At 41.3% G+C, this 26038-nt stretch overlaps 1 protein-coding gene across 3 annotated transcripts in view; it reads left to right on the top strand.

Annotated features, from left to right (window-relative positions):
• The window catches only part of LOC138750717 (protein OS-9-like), a 100768-nt gene that overhangs the window by 63138 nt on the left and 11592 nt on the right, over window positions 1–26038 (top strand). For all 3 annotated transcript variants that reach the window (XM_069912815.1, XM_069912813.1, XM_069912814.1), the window contains exons 8-12: window positions 192–310; window positions 6542–6602; window positions 7351–7436; window positions 12022–12258; window positions 17429–17612. In XM_069912815.1, the coding sequence (XP_069768916.1) occupies window positions 192–310; window positions 6542–6602; window positions 7351–7436; window positions 12022–12258; window positions 17429–17612 (687 nt within the window). The remainder of the gene's footprint in view (window positions 1–191; window positions 311–6541; window positions 6603–7350; window positions 7437–12021; window positions 12259–17428; window positions 17613–26038) is intronic.

Below are 26038 nucleotides of genomic sequence, written 5' to 3'. Positions count from 1 at the left end.
AGAACTTTGCAGCTGTTCTAGCTGTGTGGCAGATTCAATTCTTAAATCTTTTGTAAAAATGTGGAATGGAAAATGCTCTCAATTGTGAATGGATTTTTATAATAACTTTTTCTATTGTACACACTGTAAATAATTTAAGGAATAGCTTTGACTGTTGGACTAACATGTAGGTGTCTTTGATTACTTTCCAGAAAGTGAAGATACACATACGCAGGAGATGGTTGAAGAGGATGATTATGGGGAGGATCTCTGGAATAAAATCAGTGAACCAGAGACGGCTGGACCTTTTTCAGAAGAAAGACTAGAAGAGGTATTGGCAGGAATTCTTTCTTGGCTTGCATTTTTGCATTGATCCCCTGTGTTTGGAAAGCAGCAGATGTTGTCATCAAAAAACATAAGATCAGTGAGTTCTATCGCTGAGGACTGTCAAAGAATACCAAAAGATCAGTCACTGATCTAGGCAGATGGAGTTTCATTCCAACAAGTATGAGGTGGTGCACTTAAGAAGGTGGGTGAGAATAATAAAATGAGTCTCAACATGGACAAGACTTCAGGAGATGATCGTGGACTTCAGGAGGACCAGGAACGGCCACTCTCCACTGCACATTAATAGCTTGGTAGTGGAGAGAGAGGGAAAGAGTAGCATTCCTTGGAGGCCCACTCGACCCATGACCTATCCTGGACACTTGTCAGTAAGGCACAATAGCAGCTGCACTTCTTGAGAAGATGGGTGCAGCAAGACTACTGGGGCCGCCAGCCTGTTGACTTTCCACGGGCGCCCTGTCGAGAGGCACAGGAGCAGCAGAGCTTGCAGCACCAGGCTGAGAAATAGCTTTTTCCCACGGGCAGTAGGACTGCTGCTCATACCCCCTGAGATGATTATTTATAAAACAACACTTATTTTTATACATGCTCTGCATATGTATCGCTCATCTAGTTGCTTGCGGATTTGCATATACTGCACTGAGGGCCAGATGTTGTATAATTGGGTTGTGCTTGTGCAGTGGGATGGTAAATGAACTTTATTAGTGAGTCTGTCACTGAGGACCATCAAAGAATGCCAAAGGATCAATTGCAGATCGAAACAGAGAAATGGCAGATGGACCTTAATTCCGGCAAGTGTGAGGTATTGCACTTGAAGAGATCAAATGTGAGAAGAAAATGTACCGCTAGTGCTAGACTCTTAAAAGAATCTATGTGTAGAGGGATCTGAGGATTCCGATCCAAGCTTGTTGAAAGTAGCCAGGCAAGTAGATTGGGTGGTAAAGGAGTATGCTTGCCCTTGTTGGCTTGGGCTTTGAGTACCGAAGAAAGGATGTCATGTTGTAGGCATATAAAACTTGTGTTAAGGAGCACTTGAATTCTACAGTTCTACTCCTCCCATTACAGAAAGGCTTTGGATAGGGAATAGAAGAGGTTCAGCAGGATGCCACCTGGATTGGAGAGTATGAGCTAAAAGGAGAAGTTGGGCAGACTTGCGCGGTTTTCTCTGGAGCTTTGGGGGCTGAGGGGTGACCTGATAGAAGTTTGTAAAAAATTATAAGAGGCAGTGATTTGGTAGACTATTGATCTATTTCCTGGGGAAATAATGTGCATCAGGTGAGCAGGGCAAGCTTAAAGAATGTTGTAAATTTGATTCAAAATTGGCTGAATGGGAGAAGACAGAGAGTGGTGGTGGGTGATTTCTTCTCAGACTGGAGGCCTGTGACTAGTGGTGTGCCTCAGAGATCTGTGCTGGGACCATTGTTGTTTGTTGTCTATATCAGTGATCTGGATGATAATGTGGTAAATTGGAACGGTAAGTTTGCTGATAACACTAAGATTGGAGGTGTTGTGGACAGTGAAGAAGGCTTTCAAAAGCTTGCAGAGCGATCTGGGCCTATTGGAAAAATGAGCCAGAATGTGGCAGATGGAATTTAATGCATTTTGGAAGGACAAACCAAGGTAGGATATGTCCGGTAAATGGTAGGGCATTGAGAAGTGTGGAGGAACAAAGGAATCTTGGAATACAGATACACAGTTCCCTGAAAATGACAGATAGACAGGGTTATAAAGAAATCTTTTGGCATCTTTGTCTCAAAGGTAAATCAAAGTATTGAGTACAAGAGTTGGGATGTTATTGGTGAGGTTGAATAGATATTGGTGAGGTCAAATTTGAAGTATTGTGTGCAGTTCTGGTTGCCAAATTACAGGAAGGATATCAGTAAAATTGAAAAGTGCAGAAAAGATTTACTAGGATGTTGCCGGGTCTTCATGAGTTGAATTACAGGGAACGATTAAACAGGTTAGGACTCTATTCCTTGGCGAGTAGAAGAATGAAAGGAGATTTGATAGAGGTTTAAAAAATTTATGAGGGGTACAGATAGAGTAAAGGCAAATAGGCTCTTTTCACTTAGATTAGGAAAGATAAATATGAGAGCAGATGGCTTTAGGGTGAAAGGGGAAAGGTTTAGGGAAAACATTAGGGGAATTTCTTCACTCAGAATAGTGGGAGTATGGAACGAGCTGCCATCTGATGTAATTGTGAGCTCACTCTTAAGTTTTAATAATAAATTGGATAGATACATGGATGGGAGAGGTCTGGAGGGTTATGGAATGGGTGCAGGTTGATGGGACTAGCGGAATGATATTTTGGCATGAACTAGAAGGGCCTAATGGCCTGTTTTCTGTGCTGTAGTGTTCTATGATGTGTGAGGCAAGATTTAGAGTGGAGCATCCTGCCAGGAGTAGTGAAGGAAGTAGACACAATGGTAGCATTTAAGAGTCTTCCAGATAGAATATACATAGAATGGAGGGATCAATATCACATGCAAGCAGCAGAATTCTAGTTTAACTTGGACATCATATTTGGCACAGATATGTGAGGCGAAGGGTTAGTCCTGTGCTGTACTATTCCATGTTCTAACATTCAAAAGCTAGTGTACAGTGATGTATCCCTCTGGTACCCTACATGATTCCATCTGGAGCTCCTGCTGCCTGGGAAAGGCAACCAATTTGCTGAAGGACCCATCACACCCCGGGGACATTCTCTTCTCCCTCACCCACAATGAGGAGAAGGCTCGATTCCAAAATCACTCACCAACAGGCTTAAAGACTGTTTTTCTCCCCTTGGTACTAATTAATTATTTTTTTCATTTTAACTCCATACTCGGCAATTGTGCTCTTGTTCTACGTTGGTAACTGCATGAATGTTAGACTGCTCACAGAAGAACTCTTTTCACTTTGAGGTATAATATAACAAATTCACTTAAACTAAACAAAAAGTATATAGGAGCTGGTTTTGAATAAACAATCCACTGTTCAGAAGTGTTTTTTTTCACAATCAAAACTTTTGTCTTGAACATATTACAAAATTTGTTTAGCAGCAGAATTACAGGTGAAAATATTGCTGTAAATTACATTTATTGCAATATACAATATTATGCAAAAAGAAGAGAAAGTGAGGTAGTGCCTGTGGTTCATTGTCCATTCAAAAATCTGATGGCAGAGGGATGTTGTTTTTGTGCCTTTGGGTGTTCCTCATTAGGCTCCTGTAACTCCTTCCTCGTGGTTGCAATTTGAAGAGGGCATGGCCTGGGTGGTGAGGATCCTTGAGGATTGTGGCTAATTTCAAGACACCACCTTTTGTACAGGTGCTACCCTACTTACGATAGTCCGACTTACAATTTTTAAAGTTACGATGGTTCGAATCCTTACTTTCAATTTCAAATTCCGATCTGTTCCTGCACTTACGATATGTGATACACTACTCTCTCGCGACGCTGGGTGATGGCAATTAATTTTAGTTCAATGCTTCAAATGTTCTTCATGCCTAGCGTGGTTTCAGCTGTATTCATTAATGTCTTTTTTTTCAGTGTGGAATAAAGGTATTCAAAATTTAATTATACAAATGATAGGAGCGGTATTCTTTTTCAAATTACAATTATTTTTTCAACTCACAACGGGTTTGCCAGAGTGTAACCCCATTGCAAATTGACGAGCACCTGCAGATGACCTCGATGAAGTAAAGACTGATGCCAGTAATGGTGCTGGCCAAGTTCACAATTCTCTGTAGTGTTTTCCTGTCCTGTGCATAGTCACCTCCATACCAGACAGTGATGCAATCGGTCAGAATTCTTTCCATGGTGCACTGTAGAAGTTTACAAGAGTCTTTGTGATATTACCAAATCTCCTCAAACTCCTCATGATGTATAGCTACTGGTGAGCCTTCGTCATGGTGGCATTGACATGGAGGCCTCAGGAAGATCTTCAGTAATGTTGACATCAAGGAATTTGGTGCTTTTAATCTTTTCAACTGCAGACCCCTCTGAGATCAGGTTCATTTCCTGATTTTACCTAATCCTGAAGTCCACAATCAGCTCCTTGGTTTTGCTAAAATTTAATGCATGGTGCAGCACGGTTGACATAATGGTTAGCACAATGCTTTCACAGCACCAGCCATCGGGACTTGGCTTCGAATCCTGCATATTGGTCAGTGGGACTAGGAGGGTGGGGATTTGCTACGGCATGGACTAGTAGGGCTGAACTGGCCTGTTCTGTGCTGCAAGTGGTTATATGGTTATATGTTGTGTCACCACTCAACCAGCTGATCATTCTCATGCCTGTACTCTTCCTCATTGATGTCTGTGATTCTGCTGACAACTGTGGTGTTATCAGAAAATTTGCTGGTTTAGATAATTCAATCCATCTTGGAATAAACTGCAGTTATTAACTGCATTGTGTGTGTTAGCCATGTGCCCTCCTTTTTGATAATAGGTTCAAACTGCCTTATTGTCATGTAATAATAGATTAAAAATTTAACATATATGATGACCTTTAACTTTTTCCTGCCATAAGGCAGATGAAAAGTCACCATTAGTATTTCCAGTGGCCCTTAAAGTACGAGCAACAGAGAAGCAAAAGAGTGTCCCTTCAGAGTCGCTGGATGCCTGTGGATTTGCCTCCAGTGGTCCTGCAGCCTCTGAGCTCCTATTGGCACCTGTACTCCAGATCCAAATCTCCGGCACAATCAGGAAGCCTTCAGTGCCCAAAGGCCCTTCGGGAGCTCTTGTTGCCCTCAGCACCCTCTCGAATCCTGGCTCTAATACCTGGTTCCCATGAGCCAATGTCCAGCAGCCCACGGGTCTCCCAGCTGCAAGTTGCCTGCAGCCCACATGGGTTCTTTCAGCCGCTGAGCCCCTCGCTGGTCTGCTGCCATGCTCACTATCCTGTTGGGTCATCTCTTCTGCATCTCCTATTGAGGCTGTGTTCTCCCCATTTCTGGTGGTCTGCCCTGGTCCACTGCTCCCCGGAGTCTGCAACCCCTGTCAACTTGGGTTCATACCTCAGAAATAGGTAAAGCCTTAAGGATTAAATCTTTGCTCACTGCCAAAAAACAGCCTAAGAAATTGATCAACATTGAGGGGATTTTTAAGAGTCTTGGAAGTGCCTTTGTTTATAAATGCTTAAAAATGAAATATTTATCTTCTCCAAAAACGTCCATTCTTTACAACAAAGTTAATGTATAAAGCATTGTAAATTCACAAATGTATTTAGCTGTGCAGGTATGTTCTCTCAAAGTTTATCTGACTTTCTTGATGGTTTGCAATGTCCCAAATTAATTTTCTCCCCTTTTATGGGCAAACCCCTGAAAATGAATGGTGTTTTTGGCATTAACAACTTTAGGGATTGATGAACCATGTTGTCATAAATGGTTCAATCACAGGCAAGGGGAAATAGAATATAGAATATTACAGCACAGTACAGGCCTTTCAGCCCATGATGTTGTGGCAACCTAAATATACCTACCCAAAAAAAAACCAAAAATCTTCCCTACCTTGTAACCCTCCACTTTCATCCATGTGTCTAAGAGTCTCTTGAATGCCCCTATTGTTCCAGCATCTCCTGGCAATGCATTCCAGGCACCCACAATTGTAAGAAACTTACTCTAATGTCTCCCTGAAACTTTCCTCCTTCACTTTGTACAGATGTTGTCTGGTGTTTGCTAATCCTGCCCTGGGGAAGAAAGTGCTGGCTGTCTACCTTCTCTACTGTATGCCCCTCAGAGTTTTGTAGACCTCTTAGTCACCTCTCGTCCATCTTCACACCAAATAAAAAAAGCTCAACTCTGCTAATCTTACCTCATAAGACTTGTTTTCTGATCCAGATGCATCCTGGTAAATTTCATCTGCATACTCACCATAACTACCACATTCTTCCTGAAATTAGATGACCAGAACTGAACACAATATTTCTAAGAGTGATCTCACCAGAAATTTTAGAGAGCTGCAGCATTACCTCACAACTCCTGAAGACAATCCCCGACTAATGAAACCCAGCATAACATAGGTCTTTTGAACTACCCTATCAATCTATGCATCAACCTTGAGAGATCTATGGATTTGGTCCCCAAGGTTCCTCTGTTCTGTCACACTTAAGTATTCTACCATTTTCCATGTACTCTGATTTCAAGTTTGACCTTCAAAATGCATCACCTCACACTTATCTGGATTGCTCTGTTTCTGGTGGATATGCAGTACTGACCAGTTTCTTTATTCATTAGGGTGACTCTAAATTGAGTGATGCTGTTCACGCTGAAGATGGCGATCTTTTTGATGACCAAGGTAAAAAGAAAAGCAGATGTCCTCTTTCCCCTAGAGCAGCATGTCTTTGAAAGAACTGAAGGGCAGCGGAGCCCGTTCATGTCACAGCTGCCCTGCAGGTCTGCTTCGTCTGTCTCAGACCAAATCTTTTCAGCTATCAACAGAGCTGCACTGCAGATTTCCTTCTGACCTAATATAAATGTGAACAAATCATGGAGTGAAGCACAAAAGTCTGTAGTGGCAGTGATTGAAGTTAAAACACAATGCTGGAGAAACTAGGGTGGCACTGTTGGCGTAGTAGATAGCACCCGGGTTCGAATCCTGCACTGTCAAAAGAGGTTGTACGCTCTCCCGTGTCTACATGGGTTTTCTCTGGGTACTTCGGTTTCCTCTCACCCTTTAAAAAATGTTCCAGGATTATAGGTCAATTGACTGCAATTGGGTGACACGAGCTCGTGGGCTAGAACAGCTCCTTACTGTGCTGTATGTCTAAATTTAAACTCAGCAGGTCAAACAGTGTATTTATATAGCAAAGATGCATATTGCTTTTACTAGATTGTGTTTTAACTTTATTGAAATATGAATCAAACTTGATCAGTTTTAAAGTTTGAATGTTTATAGATGTTTATATTTGAATGTTAGAATTTTTTAAATTTAAGTGTTAATATTTTGTCACTTTGCAAAGTTCATTCCTGAAAAGGCATTATGGTAATAATGATCTTCCATATATCAATTTTATCCCACTTCTCGGTTATTTTTTTCCATTCAGGAAATCAGAAAATGCAATTTAGAATAATACGGAACCCCGATGATCTCGCAAAATTAGTGCAAGAATTGAAAGACCGAACTGAAAAGGTACCTGATAAAAATCATCCTGTCCATTTCTTTCAGGATTAGTACTCAAATGTTTTTCTTGAAACAGAATAAGAAATGGCTATAATAAAATTTCAATCCTCAGTGTTCTCTTTTGGCCCATTACAATTCGTCTGGTTGTGGGGCGCCAAGATTCAAGATTCCTTTATTGTTATGTAATGAAACAGCTATAAAATCACATGAAATTTACCTTAAGGCAATCAGATTCGATAACACCCAAAATTGCTGGGTGCCTCTTGCAGTCAGAGAAAGTTCCCTCCCCCACCACCCACCCTCCAAGTCTAAGAGAGTCCGAGGATTTGCCTCCACTGCTCCCACAGCTACACAGACTCCAGTCCAAACCTGGGCCTCAGATCTGAACTTCAGGCACCTTCTCACATCCAGGTTCCAATACTTGCCGCCCCCTTCTGCCAGTCTCCAGCTATCCGCAGCCTGGTGTGAATCCTTTGACCCAAGCTGCCAGCAACCTGCCACCAGTATGTTCCTCAACTGCAGTCCCCTCACTGGCCATGATCACCATCCCATGGGTCATCTCTGCTTCTTCTCATACAGTGGGGGGGGCGAGGGGGGGCATTCTCCCCATCACTGAGTTACGTGTCACTGCTTCAGTCAAATGACCAAATTATATCACCATCTAATGTTTATAACAGGGATGAATGCCATTTGGCCTGTTGAGTCTGTACCAGGTCTTTCTAAGAATAGTCCAGCTTGATCCACCACCCTTCGATCCCCCCCCACCATTACCCCCTGCCCCCATAATTCATCAGAAACATGATGTCATGAACATGTCACAAAATACATTGATTTGCAGTAGCATTACAGTGCAAATATTGCTTTATATTACATTTCCAACTAAATAAATAGTGAAAAAACATAGATTACAAAGAAAGATTGAGCAAATTCGATCTTTATTCTTTGGACCGTAGAAAGTTGAGAGGAGATTTGATAGAGGTATTTAAGATTATGAGAGGGGTAGATAGAGTTGATGTGGATAGGCTTTTTTCCATTGAGGGTAGGAGAGATTGAAACAATAGATCATGAGTTAAGGGTCAAAAGTTTAGAAGTAACATGAGGGGAAACTTCTGTACTCAAAGAGTGGTGGCTGTGTGGAATGAGCGTCCGGGAGACGTAGTGGCGGCAGGGTCAATTTTGTCATTTGAGGAAAAATTGGATAAGTATATGAATGGGAGGGGAATGGAGGGTTATGGGCAGAATGCAGGTAGATGGGACTAGAGGAGAGTAATTAGCTTGGTGTGGACTAGAAGGACCAAAATAGCCTGCTTCCGTGCTGCAATTGTTATATAAAGTAGGGTAGTGTCTGGTTCATTATCCATTCTGTAATCTGATGGCAGAGGGTAAGAAGTTATTGTTGTGTTGTTTGGTGCTTACCTTCAGGCTCCTGTACCACCTTCCTGATGGCATGGCCTGGGAGGTGGGATCCTTGAGGATAGAGGCTGCTTTCTTGAGACATCACCTCTTGTAGATATCCTCGATGGAGTGATATCTGATATGAGTGATGGCGCTGGCCACATTAATGACCCTCTGGAGATTTTTTTTCTGTCCTGTGCATTGGCACCTCCATACCAGACATTGAAACAACCAGAGTGCTCTCCTGTAGAAATATGCAAGTATCTCAAATTCCTCACAATGTATAGCCACTGGCAAGGCTTCTTCATGATTGCATTGACATGGGGGTGTGCTACATGATGATGTGGGGTTAGACTGAATCCCTTCTCTCTCCAATAAAGTTTTTTTTTAAAGTGTAAATAAAGGTTGAAGTTAAGGTAGAAGGAAAAGTTGTTGGAAGATCCAATAAACAACACAAGATGTCACCAAAGAAAGAAAAAAAACAGCTGTAACTCCACAATAAATTGAACAAGAGATAGATAAAAGTATTATATGATCAGCCTAAAGCAAAAATGGTTACAAATAGACAAATATCAAAACCTTTTTTGTTAGAAAGATCATCTTTTTTATTTGAATTAGCAATAGAGCCATTGGCAGAAATAATTAGAAGTGATAAAGAAATTAAGGGATTTGAGAAAGGTACTAAAGAGCATAAAATTAGTTTGTTTGTGGATGATGTTATAGAATATTTAACAAGTCCTGAAATATCATTGAATATGGATTAGTATCGGATTATAATGTTGATAAAAGTGAGATGATGCCTATGGTTGATATGGATTATTCACAATGTAAGAGATTGACAAAATTTATGTGGCAAAAAAAAGCAATTAAGTATTTAGGAATAAAAATAGACAGAAATATAAATAATTTATTTAAGTTCAATTACTCACCGCTATTAAAAAAGATAGAGGAAGATCTGAGAAGATGGAAAGATATACCAATAAGGATAATAGGAATTGTATTAAGATGAATATTTTTCCAAAAATACAATATTTATTTCAATCATTACCCATTTATGTTCTTTTGAAGTTTGAATAAAATTATACAAAAGAATTTATTTGTAAAGGTAAAATGTATAGAATTGGTCTTGAAAAATTAACATGGAAATTTGATCAGGGAGGACTAAGATTACTGAATTTTAAAAGTTATTCTAAAGCAGCTAAATTAAGATTGTTATATGGGTGAGAAAACAGGTTGGGTTCAGATTGAAATGAATAAAATTGGAGAAACTATCCCAGAACAAATTTTGTATAAATGGAATACTGAATTGTTTAAAGGCAAATGGAAGTACCAATTTTAAAACATATATTGAAAATATGGAATGGGATTCATATGGAGAGAGGGATTAAAAATTATCAATTACCTAAAATGTTGTTAAAACAAAATAAACATTCCTTTCATTTTGAATAATTCTTTATTTGATAATTGGTATAGTAAAGGTGTACAGAGGATAAAAGATTTGATTTTTTGGGATCCTTTTAACTTTTGAGCAATTAAAAGATAAATAAAATATACAAAATAATATAATCTTTGCATATTATTAATTAAAATCATATTTAAAAAAGAGATTAGGAACAGATTTGAGACTCCTGGAACAAAGTCAATTGGAAGGTATAATAACAGATACATTTATTTATCAAGAAATTTATTACCAATATGTATATTAAATTACAAGAAACTAAAAGAAAAAAGATTTATATAAATCAAAATTATGATGGGAGAAATACACAAATCCAAAATTGTGTCAAGAAAGTGTTACAAATATAGTTAATGCTAGATATCAAATGGTTCAATATAATTTTCTTCATCAGTTATATTATACTCCACAAAACTTAATGGACTTAATTCTAATTATCTGGATAAGTGTTTTCGATGTAACAAGGAAATTGGGACATTTTTACATTCGGTATGGTCCTGTGTGAAAGAGGAACAATTTTGGAGTGATTTGAGTGTATTGTTAGGACAAATTATGAAGATAAAGAAACAAAAGGATCCAAGAATATTTTTACTTAGGAATATATATGAAAAAATATAAAATTGAAATTGGATAAATATCAAGAAAAAATGTTTAAATATAGCCATAACAACAGCAAAGAAATGTATAGCGGTAATGTGGAAAACTGAGAATTTGGTAAAAATAGACAGATGGCATATTGAAATGCAAAATTGTATACCTTTAGAAAAAATTACATATAGTTTGAGGAATCGAATTGAAAACTTTTATAAAATTTGGGAACCATATATGGATTTTATGGATAAAAGTCCATCCAAATCTTCCACTTTGCCCACCCTTCTCTTTTTATAAGTTAGCAATTATAAGAAATAGTCAATGAATATTATATATGTTAATAATATTATATATGTAGAAGGAGGTGTTCTTTCCTTTTCTTTTTTTTTCTCTTTTTGGAGGGAGGGGGGTTGGGGAGAAAATTAAAAATTTATTGTATCATTTTGTATGGTTTATTAATTTGCCATATTATTGAATTTATACTTTGTATTGATACAAATGATAAATAAAATTTTCCAAAAAAATAATGATTTCAATGACATAATGGCCACAGGACAGACCTTCAGAGATGTTGACACCCAGGAATTTAAAGTTCTTAACCATTTTCACTGCTGACCCATCAATGCAGACTGGTTGGTGTACTGGCTTCCCTGTCCTGAAGTCCACAATCTGCGTCTTAGTTTTGCTAAAGTTGAGTGTAAGGTTGTTATTGTTGTGAACACAATATTCTAGTTGGGACCAATCTGATGTATTATAAAATCCTATCATAAATTCCTTGCTCTAAAACTCTGCTCCTATTGGGTATTTGGGAGGCGAGGGCTCATGGGATGACATATGTTCTATGTCTAATTTTAAAAATTTAAAGTAATTCTTCCCATCTTTCTGCCAAGGCAATGGCATTTTTAAGATTAAATTACACAAATGCTCTGTTGTTACAACAAAAGTAATTCCACTGATGCATCCATCAGGGAAAGAATATTTAGTGTTACTTTGCATGCTACATTACAGCTTTAGAATTATTGTTTTCCAAATTGTTACATTCAAGAACTTAAAGTGAACGATCACTTAAATTTTGATTTTACCAATGCTTAGGTTAGTGAGCTGGTGTTTCTGTCAGAATTGAAGCTAATTTGTGTTTTCTGGTGTGTACAGCGGAAAGGTGATGACGATGATCCATCCGCAGAGAGTTCTGCACAATCTTCTGAGAAACCCACTGATCAAGACTCCCCAGATCAACAAGAAGAGATGGTTGATATCGAAGAGAGTGAGCTCCTAGAAAACTTTGAAAAAGAACTGGAGGAAGTATCTCTACCAAAGTCTAAAATATCTGAAATTAAAAGGGAAGTAAAGGAAGAAATGGAAAAGGAATTTGAAAATCTCATTGATGAAGTGAGTAACTAATTTTCTACGGATTGTGTAAATATTAAAATCAATTGAGTGATTTGACAGAGCCTAGAACCGTAGAACACTACAGGACAGAAACCATTACTCTGCTTAGTTCTGCCGACCTACACCCATTCCATATTCATCCATACCCCTCCCAACCATGTACCTGTCCAAATTTTTCTTGGTTAAAGATGAGTCCTTATTCACCTACTACTGATGTCAGGCTCAAAGGCGTATAATTTCCTGGGTTATTTTTGGAGCCCTTTTTAAACAACAGAAAACTTGACCTACCCTCCAATACTCCAGCACCTTGCCTGTGGCTAAGGACATTTTAAATATATCTGCCAGGGCCTCTGCAATTTCTCCACAAGCTTCCCTCAATGTCCGAGGAAATACCTTGTTAGGCCCGTGTCTACCTTTATTCGCTTTAAGACAGCAAGCACCTGATCCTTTAATCTGTATAGGTTCCATGACCTGACTGCTTGTTTGCTTCACTTTCCTAGACTCTGCCAGTTTCATGAGTAAATATAGTTGCAAAAAAAAATGTAAGATCTTCCCCATCTTTTTTGACTCCAGATGCAGCTTAAAGATCTTAAAGAGGACCAATTTTGCCCCTGACTATCCTTTTGCTCTTAATATACCTGTAGAAGTCTTTAGGATTTTACTTCACCTTATCTGCCAAACCAACTATATGTCTTTTCGCCCTCATGATTTCCCCCTTAAATTTTTTCCTGCATTTTTATACTCCTCAAGTACATCATGTGCTACTTGTTGCTTCTATCTGCTCTACACCTCTCTGCTTAAATGGATCCATAATATCCCTTCAAAACCAAGATTTCTTATGTCTGTTAACTTTGCCTTTAATCCTTACAGAATCATAAAAATTGTGTACTCTCATAATTTCACCTTTGACAGTCTTCCACTTTCTGAGCACATCCTTGCCAGAAAACAGCCTGTCCTAATCCATGCTTTCTAGATCCTTTCTTATTTCCTCAAAAATGGCCTTTCTCCAATTTAGAATTTCAGCCTCAAGACCAGACCTATCTTTGTCCATAATTTTCTTGAAACTATTGGCATCCTGATGACCGGACCCAAGGTGTTCCCCTTCACACAGCCCTCCCACCTGTCCTGTCTCATTTCTGAATAGGAGATCTAATATTGCACTCTCTCTAGATGGTACCTTGATAGGTTGATTTATAAAACTTTCCTGAAAACTGCTATGGCATCCAGCCCTTTTACATAAGGGAGTCCTAGCAATATGTGTAAAGTTACCATCACTGACTATCACAACTTTCTGTTTCCTGCCGCTGTCTCCTATCTTCCTGCGTATCTAGCCTGTCCTGTCTGAGTACAGTTGTGATAATTTCCCTATGAGCAATGCCTTTCATCCTTCCCACTCTATTGTGTCTGAAACAGTGGAAGGCTGGAACATTGAGCTGCCAGTCTTGTCCCTCATGCAACCAAGTTTCACTGATGGCCACAGTCATAATTCCACCTGCCAGTCCACACTAAGTTCGTCTGCCTTTCCTATGATACTCCTTTCATTGAAATGAATACACCTGAGAACTTTATTTCCCATATGCTTTTGACTTCTATCTTTGTATTCAGTCTTAATATCATCTTTTTCCTTCTCCACTCCATTATCTGTTCTGGCACTCTAGATCCCATCCCCCTGCAAATCTAGTTTAAAGTCCCTGGAGCAGCACGAGCCAACCTTTCCACAGGGATATTAGTCCCCTTTCAATTCCAATGCAAACCATCCTGCCCTTACAGATCCCAACTTCCATGGAAGAGAGGCCAATGATCCAGAAATTTGAAGCTTTTCCTGCTGCACCATCTCTTTAGCCATTTGTTAAGCTGCATTATCCTCCTATTTCTAACCTCACTAATACATGATACAGAAATGCTGAGAAGACAACACTGGAGGTCCTGTTCTTCAACTTCGCACTTCACTCCATGAACTCATCACTCTTTATACCACCGTCATGGATCACAAACAACATCAGGCTGCTCACCCTCTGTCCTTTTGAGAATGCCGTGAACTAACCCTGAGATATCCCAGACCCTGGCAATGTGCCATCTGGGATCTTCCACCTCTTCCACAGAACCTCTTCACTGTTCCACTCACTATTGAATCCCCTATGACTACAGCACACCGCTTTTCCTCCCTCCCTTTCTTAGCCACTGGGCCGGACTCTTGTGTTAGAGACCTGACGACCATGGCCTGTCCCTGGTAGGTCGTCCCCTCAATAGTAACCTAAATGATACGTGTTATTGAGGGGAATGACCATAGTGGTATCCTGAACAACCTGCCTGTTGCCTTTCCCTCTCCTGACCGTCATCCAGCTACCTTCCTCCTACCTCCTTGGTGTGATTGCATCCCTGTAAATCCTATCTTTCACCTCAGCACCCTGGATGGTCGGGAGTTGAACTTCACGTCCAATTCTCTAATTGGGTTTGTAAGGAGCTGAAGTTGGGTGTACTTCTCACAAGTGAAGTAATTAAGAATATTGTTGGCTTCCTTGACTATATTCTTCAAGATTCCTGCCCTCACTACCATTCTCAGTGCCTGTGAAGAGAGAAAACGATAGGGAAGCCTGTGCCTCCTTGGTCAGAATCAGAATTTATTGACATGAACAGTCATGAAATTTGTTGTTTTATGGCAGGATCACTGTGCAAACATTTCTAGAAACCACATTTCAAAATAAAATAGTGCAAGAAAAAGTCAAAGTGTCTGATGTTCATTGTTCATTCAGAAATCTGAGGGCAGAGGGGAGGAAGCTGTCCTTTTACTGCTGTGTGCTCCTCTTCAGGCTCCTGTACCTTTTTTTCTTCCCCAGTGGTAGCAGAGTGAAGAGGGCATGGCCTGGGTGGTGGGTGTCCTTGGGGGCTGCTTTCATAAGACAATGCCTCTTGTAGATATCCTCGAAGGAGTGAAGACTGGTGCCATTAAGTTCTCCACAGTGCACCTGTAGAAGTTTTCGGGAGTCTTTGGTGATTATCAAATCTCCTCAAACTCCTCACAAAGTATAGCTACTTCTTTGCCTTCTTTGTGATTGCGTCAACATGGAGGCACCAGATCAGATTCACAGAGATGTTGACCTCCCAGGAATTTAAGTTCTTAGCCCTCTCCACTGTTGACCCTCGTTGAGGACTGGTTTGTGTTCTCCTGCTTTCCTCCTGAAGTCCACAATCATCTCCTTGGTTTTGCTAACATTGAGTGAAATGTTGTGACACCACTCAACGAGCTGATCTATCTCCCTCCTGTACGCTTCCTCATTGCTGTTTGTGATTGTGCCAACGATGGAGGTGTTAATGTCAAATTAGCAGATAGCATTTGAATTGTGCCTGGCCACACTGTCATGCTTGTAGAGAGAATAGAGCAGTGGGCTAAGCATGCATCCTTTAAGTGCACCTGTGTTAATGGTCAGTGAGAAGATGTGTTTCCCATTCGTGCTGACTGGTCTTCTGATGGGGAAGTCAAGGATCCAGTTGCAGAGGAGGAATGCAGTGGCACAGAGTTATTGGGTGCTTGTTGACCAGCCCTAAGGGAATAATTTTGTTGAAGGCTGAGATGTGGTCAATGAAGAGTATCCAGATGTATGATTGCTGACGTCCAGGTGATCCAGAGCCTTGTCCCATTGACAAGGTTATTCTTACCTTGCCTCAATTCTGGCACCACCATCTTAGCCCTGCTCACTGAAACTGTAAATTCCCACTCTGACACTGCCCACTCCCACAGTAGTCACTCCCCTTGCCTTTATTGGCTACAGCTAATTAGTCAATGGAGAAATGGAAGCAGCACCTACCTTTCCCAGGGCTTTTTAAACATTCCTCTTCTTGTACCAAGTCCCACTCTCACCGTTCCCGCCTGAGAATTTTTTTAACTTAATCTCAGTATGATGGATAGCATACCAGTGACTTGTGTAACACTTGTGTTGAAGATTTCGTGAATAGATCTGCAACATTGGTGGTGCATTGGAACAATAGAATGGTCAAGCAGCAGTTAAAATTCTGCAGGCAGATGATTAGATTTGGCTCTGCCCAAGCCATTTGGCTTGGCATTCCATGACAGCCTAGGTGGATGTGGTCTGAATTTGAGAATTCTTTGGTAGTCAATGGAGGATGCCCATCAGGAACTGCATCAGAAAGGTTGTGTTTGCTGAGCCTGCGCTTTCATTATAAAAATGAGGTTAAGGTTCAAGATTTGTTTCCTTGAATGAAATAGTTGCACTATTACTCAAAATTGCATTTAGTCTAAAGTAAGAGAAGCAAAAGAAAGTCCCTTCAGAATCACTGAGTGACTGTGGATTTGCCTCCAGTGCTCCCCTAGCTTTTGCAGCATAGACTTCAGTCCCAACTATTGGCAACCTGAGCCAATCCTCCAACATGATCAGGAAACTTTCAGTGCCTGAGGCCCCTCGGGAGCCCCTCCCTCCCTTGGCACCCTCTTGCATCCTGATTTCGATATATTTCAGCCAGTTACGAGCCAGTTTCCTGCATCCTTTGACCATATCCTGTGTGGGCTCCTCGCATCAAGTAATCAATAACCCGTCAGTCGCAGAATCCCTCGCTGGTTCGCCGCTGTGCTCACCATCCCAAAGGATCATCTCTGTTTCTCATTCTCAAATGGGAGGGATACTCTCCCTGTTTTCTGGTGCTCTGCGCCAGTCCTCTGCTCCCCCAGAGTCGGCAACCCCTCAAGTCTGCTGCTGATCATAGGCGCTGTCATCTTGGGCCCAGACCCTGCGATCATAAAATTTTCAAATAAAGCACTGTTGGCTCTTTTAACATGCCGTTTAAAGCCTGTACAGAGCTGTCAACAGAATGACTGGGGAGTACGACCCTGCAGGGAAGTGCTGTGAGTCTGCTCTCTGCAGTTCCCAAGCATCAGCATCGGCGTTGCCATTGCAGCAGTTCCAGCAGCACTGATTTTTTTTTAAAAAGGTATAAAAATAATGACATCCCATCAGGCTTTTCTGTGGCAGTTTGATCGATATTCTTTACTATTGATTCAAAGCTTTCTTACTCTTGATGTACGTTATACTATACAGCCAACTTGAGTTCTGCTGAATCACTGATTTGTAATGTTTTTGTGGTTAAAGAATAGTAAACAGGACAGAACATGTTTGCTATTATTACAACTGATGAAATTGTGTGTGATGTTTCTCAGGCGCAAGATGAACTTGAAGCGGAGGGTCTCAAAGGAGAATTTGATCGGAATCAAGCCTCAAAGACCCTGGTTACCACCCTAAACAAGCTCATTGACAAACTTGAAGACAAAGAAACTTCAATCAAAGGAGAGGATAGTGACTTGGCAAAGGGCAGTCCCAGTCACTCTCCAAAACAGACAGCAGGTAAAAGGTATTTTTGTTTGTTAGTACAAGTCCACAAGCTAAGCTTCTCACCTTGTGTTGTTCCCCCCAATCCCCATCCCCATCCCCGTCCACTTTTTACTTTTATGACCTGATAACGAGAATAGTTGGGCCCCTCCTTTTTTTTACAGCAGACATCTCATTTATTGTTAAAAGTATTTGGTTGTGGACATTAAACCCGATATCATTATCAGCTTGATTTGGTTGAGAGCAGGAATTAAACCCTTTCCAGTCAACATAACGTATTGGGTGGCTAGGTTAGTGTAATAGTTAGCACCACACTGTTGCAACGCCAGCGACCTGCATTCAAATTAGGCGATGTCTGTAAGGAGTTTGTACGTTCTCCCGTGTTTGCGTGGGTTTCCTCCCACCCTTCAGAAAAAAATGTATGGGTGGTTGAAGTTAATTGGGTGTAATTGGGCAGCACAGAATCGTGGGCTGGAAGGGCCTGTTAGCGTGCTGTAGACCTAAAAACAATTGCCTGTTTCTATATCATATTAAATGTTTCTGATTTGTCTGTCCATGACCTTATTCTAGCAGGTTGAGTCAGTGAGCATATTTGCAGGAACCATACCTTGTCTGGGCACTCTCCAATCAGACAGCTCACTATCGACTTCTCCCATTTCCATTAACTCTCACCTCTCTTAGTCTCTCTTCTCCCACATCCCTCATCTCTCTGTCTCCTTTTCTCTAGGTCCCTAGCCCCTTCCCTTCCTTTTCCTTTTCGAGAGCTACTTTTCTTCACCCTCTGCCCCTATCATTTCTCAGCTTTTCTCTTCACCCTCCCACCTGTATTGAACTCTTACCTGTTAGCCTTTTCTCTTTCCCTAGATCTCGCGCCCCCCCCGCCACCTACTCCCACAGCCACCTTTTCATTCCCTTCTGCCTGATTTTTTTCACTCCTCCTGAAGGCGGCTTCAGGGACCTAAACGTCTACTGCCCCCGAAGATATTACGCAGCCTGCTAAGTTTCTCCAGCACAGTTGTGTATTCTACAGGACCCCAGAACTGCAGATCTTTCATTCACCCTCCATTTGGCTGCTCCACTGCGAAGCATCTTCGAGGGATGCTGACCCTATCTTCGAAAGTTCTGTGAGAGTCTCTCTCGCAGCTTCCCTCTGTTTTTCCCACTGCTTCGTGACCATGTGATCACCCACTCTCTCTCACAGCTGCGCATCCTTGTTCCCACCACCATCTTGTGCCATGTGCTTCCCATTTCCATTTCCAGACCTCCCAATTTGGCTCACACTAGGATATTGGGTGTCACTTTCCACCCTGAATTCAAATTCACTTGGTCCATCTCCAGTCACGCTTTTCCCTTTCTCGATTTCTTTGTCTCCATTTTGGGAGAAGAGAAACCTTCTCTTAACCCACGGACTCCCTTAACCCATGGAGTCTCTTAACCCACAGTTACCCTTGACTATATCTCTTCCCTTTCTATTCCTTTCTGTTGTATCTGATCCCAGGATGAGGCCTTGCATTCCAGGGCATCTGAGATGTCATTCTTCTTTAGAAAACATGGCTTCCCCTCTGCTGCCGTTACCTCAGCTGTTGGCCAGATCTCTATTTCCTTCTGCCCTGGCCCCTCTCTGCCCCCACCGCCCTCCCCCCTTTAATAGACATAACAAGGATAAGATTCCCCACTAGCCTCCATATCCAACATATTCTGTGCATTTTCCACCACCTACTACATCTTGCATTCCCATCCCCTCTCTACCTTCTAACAGGATCACTCCCTCTGTGACTCCCTCATCCACTCATGTTTTCCACCAATCATTCTTCTGGTACCTACCCCTGTAACCACACTTGCACCTCCTTCCTCTTCACCATTCAGGGCCTTCCAAGAGAAGCAAAACTTCACATCTGAATCTGCAGGTCCCATTTGCTGCAATCTATGCTGCTGATGTGGCATCAGGTAGACTGGACACAGATTGGGAGATCGCTGCTCTGTGCACATTTGCTCTGTCCACTGAATCAGCGAGGACCTCCCAGTGGCCAACCAATTCCACACACCTTTGCCACTCGGACATATCAGTGCATGGCCTTGAGTGCTACCCAGTTGAGGCTACCTGCAAAATGGAGGAACAACACCTTGTATTCAGTTTCCAACTAGACAGCATCAAAATCAACTGCTCCAATTTTCCTGGTCTCTCACTTTCCCTCATCCCTCTGTCTCCCTTCCTTAAGTCCCTCGTCCCTTCCCTCCCTTGTCCTATCAGATTTTTTTTTTTAGCCCTTACCCCCTCGCTGCTTTCTCTTCACCCTCTCCGGTATCCACCTGTTAGCCTTTTCTTCCCTTTCCACCCACCCGCCCCACACCTTTTCATTAAGGATTCTGATTGATTTTCAACACTCGTGAAGAAGGGCTGCCTTTTTGTTTCTATGGATGCTGCGTGACCTGCTGTGTTTCTCTAGCTGTTTTTGTGTACTGCACAAAACCCCAGCAACTATTTTCCAAAGTTAAGAGCCCTGTAGAAAATCTGTACCTCTGTACAACAACACAGTAATGTTGGCTTATAATGGTTCAATGGCCTTGCCATTTTTCAAATGTCATCTATGAACACCCATTCTGGGTCGTCTATACGTCAGTTCAAACACAAAGAAGGCTTTCCAGTGACTATGCTTCGTAAGAAGTTTGAGGAGATTTAATATGTTATCAAAGACTTCCAAATTTCTACAGGTATATCACGGGGAGCATTCTGATTGGTTGCATCACTGTCTAGTTGGAGGTGCCAATGCACAGGACAGGAAAAGTCTACAGAGAGTTGTGAACTTGGCCAGTGCCATCATGGGCACCGGTCTTCACTCCATTAAGGACACCTGCAAGAGGCAGTGTCTCAATAAAGCAACCTCTATCATCAAGGACCTGCAACACCCAGGCCATGCCCTCTTCACGCTGCTACCATCAAAAAGGAAATAATAGACCCTGAAGGGAACACCCAACAGTGCAAGAGCATGTTCCCCTCCCTCATCAGCTTTCTGAATGAGCAGTAAACCGCAGGCACTACCTCACTTTCTCTTTGCAATAATTTGTTTATTTTTTAAGTGTAATTTGTAGTAATTTTGCACCTGTGATATGCTGCTGCAAAACAACATGTGTTCATGACTGTAATTTCTGAATGAAATATACTTTGAGCTCCACGTGAATTGAAAGTTCCACTATTGAAAGACCCAAAGTTTGTTTTGAGCCTTAATGTTAAAATAGATGGTGACACAGAATTAGCCATGCTTCAGTGGACAAAAGGGTAATGCCTCGTTTCAGTAACTCAAATACTTGAGATCAAGGATAACTAAGTGTGTGGACGATTGTCTTCATTTTTTTATTATTTTTTATTTTTCACACTATAAACCACATTGATCAAGATACATACATTTTCCTTTTCAAATATATACAGTGTCATTTTCTCACCCCCCTCCCTCTTCCCCTCCCACCCTCCCTACCTCCCCTCCCATTCATTTAAAGTTCATTTTATTAAACCAAGCGAGGCCTCCCAAACCCAACAATTTTTCTTTTAATTGCATTTGTAAATATTTGTTCAGATACATCTTCCTTTTAAAGAGCATAGATAGAGAACTTCACAGGCTGCATGAAAATCAGTTGTAGGCCCTTTTTTTCTCTAAGAGCACAGGAGAGAAAGTTAATGCAGTTACCAGAAAAGATTGGCATGTAACATTAAATTGGACCCTGCTGAATTTTTACTGAAAACACAAGTTTGGCTGGGTGAAAATGAATATACATTATTAAGGATCTATCCTGGCTACACAGCATCTCCTCATTTGTCGGTAAGATGCGTCAGTGATTGCATTTCCTGAGAAGACTGAAGCGGGCAAGACTGCAGGCCACCATTATGCCAATTTGCTATATGGGCTCCATCAGAATCAGAATTTATCGTCCTGAACAAGTCATGAAATTTGATGTTTCATTCGAGAGTGTTCACGTTGACTGTATCACAGTGTGGTATGGTTTCTATAGAAAAGTGAATTGGAGGTCAATCCACAGGACCACAAGAGTATCAGGGAGGATCATTGGGGTTTCCCTCTTCCCCCTCCATTGATGTAATCTACCTGGATCGTTGTCTAAGGAGGGTGTGCAAAAGCATTCAGGACCCCTACCACCTCAGACACAGCATCTTTCAAGTTCTCCATGGGGAAAGAGACGTTGAGTATCTGAGCCAGCACCACCATAGCTTCTTCCCAGGGGCAGTGAGAAAGCTGAATGACTAATGAACTGCTGACTCGAACAATCAGAGACTATTATTTATTTATTTTGTATTGTATGTGTGCCTGGTTTTTCAATGTGAACCAGAGAATGCTTTCTCATTGTACTTGATAAATAAACTTGATGCTCTAAAGGCAATTTTTTTTAAAGTGGCATTGGACATGGCTAAACCATCCTGCAAAGTTATGGAAAGAAGGTAGAACATAGAACATTACAGCACAGTTCAGTCCCATTGCCCTACGATGTTATGCTGATCTATATATACCAAAAAAAATTAATCCTCACGATCTCGTAACCTATTTTTCTTTCATCCATGTTCTTCCATCTTTCTTTGGCTTGGCTTCGCGGACGAAGATTTATGGAGGGGGTAAAAAGTCCACGTCAGCTGCAGGCTCGTTTGTGGCTGACAAGTCCGATGCGGGACAGGCAGACACGATTGCAGCAGTTGCAGGGGAAAATTGGTTGGTTGGGGTTGGGTGTTGGGTTTTTCCTCCTTTGCCTTTTGTCAGTGAGGTGGTTCTTCCATAAGAGACTCTTAAATGCCCCTGTTGTTCCAGCTTCCCCCACCACCTATGGGAATGCATTTCAAGCACCCACAAATATGTATTTTTTTAAACTTATCCCTGGTGTCTCCCCTAAACCTTCCTCAGTTCATTTTGTACAGATTGTCCTTTGGTGTTTGCTACTCCTGCCCTGAGATTAAAAAAATGCTGGCTGTCTACCTTGTCTATGTCTCTCATAATCTTGTAGACCTCTACCAAATCACCTCCAAATGTCCAGTGGCCCCCAGGGGTGCTGTATAGCCCCTGTTGAGAATGGCTGATCTATATGATAATATGGTAAATTGGATCAACAAGTTTGTAGATCGCACAAAGATTAGAGATGTAGTGGATTGCGAGGAAGGCTTTCAAAGCTTGCAGTGGAATCTCAACCTCAAGGAACAGAAGTAGGCCTTTCGGCCCATCGAGGCTGCTCTGCCACTCCAATATGAGCTAATCCATTCTCTCCTCCAGTTCCAAATTTTGGCCTTTTCCCCATATCTCTTGATACTCTGACTAATTAGATACCTATCAATCTCCTCCTTAAACTTTCCCAATGGTCAGGCCACCACAGCCATATGTGGCAACGAATTCCACAAATCCACGACTCTGGCTAAGGAAATTTCTCCTCATCTTTGATTTAAATGGTATCTTCTAATTCTAAGACTTTGCCCTCTTGCCCTAGACTCATCCACCAAGGGAAACATCTTATTCACATCTACTCTGTCCAATTCTTTCAGCATTCAAAATGTTTCTGAGTTCCTCTCTCACCTTTCTATACGCCAATGAATACAGTCCAAGAACTGATAAAACACTCCATGTAAGTTAGCCTTGCATTCCAGGAATCATCCTGTGAACTCTCCAACATCAGTACATCCCTCCTTAGATAAGGGGCCCAAAACTGCACACTGTACTCCAAATGAGGTCTCACCAGTGCCACATAAAGTCTGATCGGCACCTTACTCTTAAACACTATTCCTCTTGAAATGAATTCCAACCCTGCATGAGGACTGTCAAGTCCCTATGCATTTTTGAATTTTGAATTTTTTCCCAATCTAAATAATAATCTGCCTGTTTATTTCTTCTTCCAAAATGTACAACCATACATTTCTCAACATTGTATCACATCTGCCATTTCTTTTTGCCCACTCTTCTAAACCGTCCAAGTCTCTCTGCAACTTTTTGGGTTTTTTTAAACACTTCCTGCTCCTCCACTTGTCTTGATATCATCTGAAAACTTCACCACAAAACCATTCAATCCATAATCTAAATCATCAATATACATTGTAAAAAGAAGTGGCCCCAACACTGACCCCTGTGGAATGCCACTAGTAACTATAAACCAACCAGAACAGGATCTCTTTATTCCCACCCTTTGCCTTCTGCCTGTCAGCCAATGCTCTGCCCAATCTAATACTGTTCCTGTAATTCCATGGGGTCCCATCTTATTTAGCAACCTCTCATGCGGCACCTTATCGAAGGCCTTTTGAAAATCCAAATGTACAAGATTTGCAGCCTTGTCCAACCTACTTGAGATTTTCTCAAAAAATTCCAATAGGTTGATCAAGCAGGATCCTTCCTTCATGAAACCTATCATGCCATGCACCTCAAGGTATTTCATAACCTCATTCTTGAGGATCGACTCCCAATCATTTTTTCAACCACAGACTAATAGGCCTGTAATTTTCTTTTGACTGCCTCCCTCCTTTCTTAAACAGCAGAGCCACATTTGCGCCCTTCCATTCGTCCGGAACCACACCAGAGTCTATTGATTCCTGGAAAATCATTTCCAATGCCTCCACAATCTCTAAAGCCACCTCCTTCAGAACCTGTGAGTGCATCTCATCAGGTCTGAGAGATTTATCTATCTTTCGTCCATTTAGTTTACCAAGCACTTTCTCTCTGGTAATCTTGACTACTTAATTCTATTCCCTGAGATCTCTGACTATCAAGTATATTGTTAATGTCTTCCACAGTGAAGACTGATGCAAATACTCATTTAGTTCCTCTGCCATCTCTTTGTTACCCATTATAATTTCTCCAGCATTATTTTCAGCTAGACCAGCTGTAAAAATGGGCTGCAAAATGACAGATTGAATTTATACAGACAAGTGCACTTTGGAAGGACAAACCAAGGTAGAACATGCATAGTAAACGGTAGGGCACTAATGAGTGCGGTAAAAGAGAGGGATCTAGGAATACAGATGCACAATTCCTGAAAGTGGTGTCAAAGTAGGTAGTGTCGTAAAGAGAGCTTTCAACAAATTGGCCTTCGTTAAGTTGGATATTATGGTACAGTTGTGTAAGACATTGGTGAGGCCATATTGGAGTATTGTGTGTGGTTTTGGTCCCTTAAAATTTACATTTTTTAAACTTTAATTATTTTTTAAATTTAGACATAGAGTACAGAAACAGGACATTTCAGCCTACAGGTCCATGTAGCCCAATTACACCCTGGTACATTTTGAATGGTGGAAGGAAACCGGAGCGCTCTGGGGGAAAACCCACGCAGAGAATGTACAAACTCCTTATAGACAGCACAGGATTCAAACACCGGTCCCAATCCCTGGTGCTGTAGCAGTGTTCCACTAACCGCTACACTAACCGTGTCGCCCACAAAAGATATCAATAAAATTGAGAGAGTGCAGAAATAATTTACAAGGATGTTGTCAGAACTTCAAGAACTGTGTAACTTAAGTATGTCTGAGGACCCCTGTTGAGGAATAACCGCTCTACGCCATCTCTCCCTGTTCTTCCAACCGAAATGGGGCAAGAGAATGAGAAAATAAATTGCTTGGGTTCTTTGGATCTGGAGTGTTCCACCTAAAAATCTGGCAGCAGCTGAAAAGGATGATTCTTAAGTAATTGACAGAATGACATTTGTGGAAGCATGGCTGTGTTCCTACAAAGCTAGCACAATCAAATACTCTTTTGTAATGTAAATAGCTATGGTTGATTTAATCCTAGTCATTCAGCATGGAAACAGACTGTTTGGGCCAACTTGCCCAGGCCAACCAAAATGTCTTGCCCCACATGCCCGCATTTGGACTGCATCCCTCTGAACTCGTCCTATCTATGTATCTGTCCAATTTTTTTCTTAGCACGTCACAATAGGACCTCCCGCAACTCCTCTTCCAGCAGCTTATTTCGTGCACCCACCACCCTCTTGGTTTATTTTTAAAAAAATGTACCTCTCAAGTTCCTATTAAATCTCCCACCTCCCTCACCTTGAACTCTGGTGACAGATTCCCCTACTCTGGGCAGAAGGCTCTCCATATTCATCTGATCTGCTGGACTGGTGATCTAAAACCTGGGCTAGAGATTTGACCAGCAACCATACTGAACTACCACAAAAGCTGACAATGAAACCATGCAGAGTGCCCTGCATCGTAGTGAGTATTGAATTCAACAAAGTGCCCCCTGTCCCATGGTGGCTGGGACAAATACAATGGCCACTTTGTCCTTCTGCTGTGACTGATGTGTTTCAACATTCTGTATCTACGCTCCAAACAGCACTGTGGGAAGGCTCTCATGGTGGTGATTTTTTTAAAAAGGTGATTCACAAAGTCTAAAGGGCATTCAATCATGGATGAATAAATGCCTGTGAAACTCAATTTCCATCAAATTTTTTTTCCAAACAAACTCTTTACC

This window comes from Narcine bancroftii, unplaced genomic scaffold (assembly GCF_036971445.1).
Source record: "Narcine bancroftii isolate sNarBan1 unplaced genomic scaffold, sNarBan1.hap1 Scaffold_240, whole genome shotgun sequence".
NCBI classification, from domain to species: Eukaryota; Metazoa; Chordata; class Chondrichthyes; order Torpediniformes; family Narcinidae; genus Narcine; species Narcine bancroftii.
This window is presented reverse-complemented; position numbering and strand designations above follow the sequence as displayed.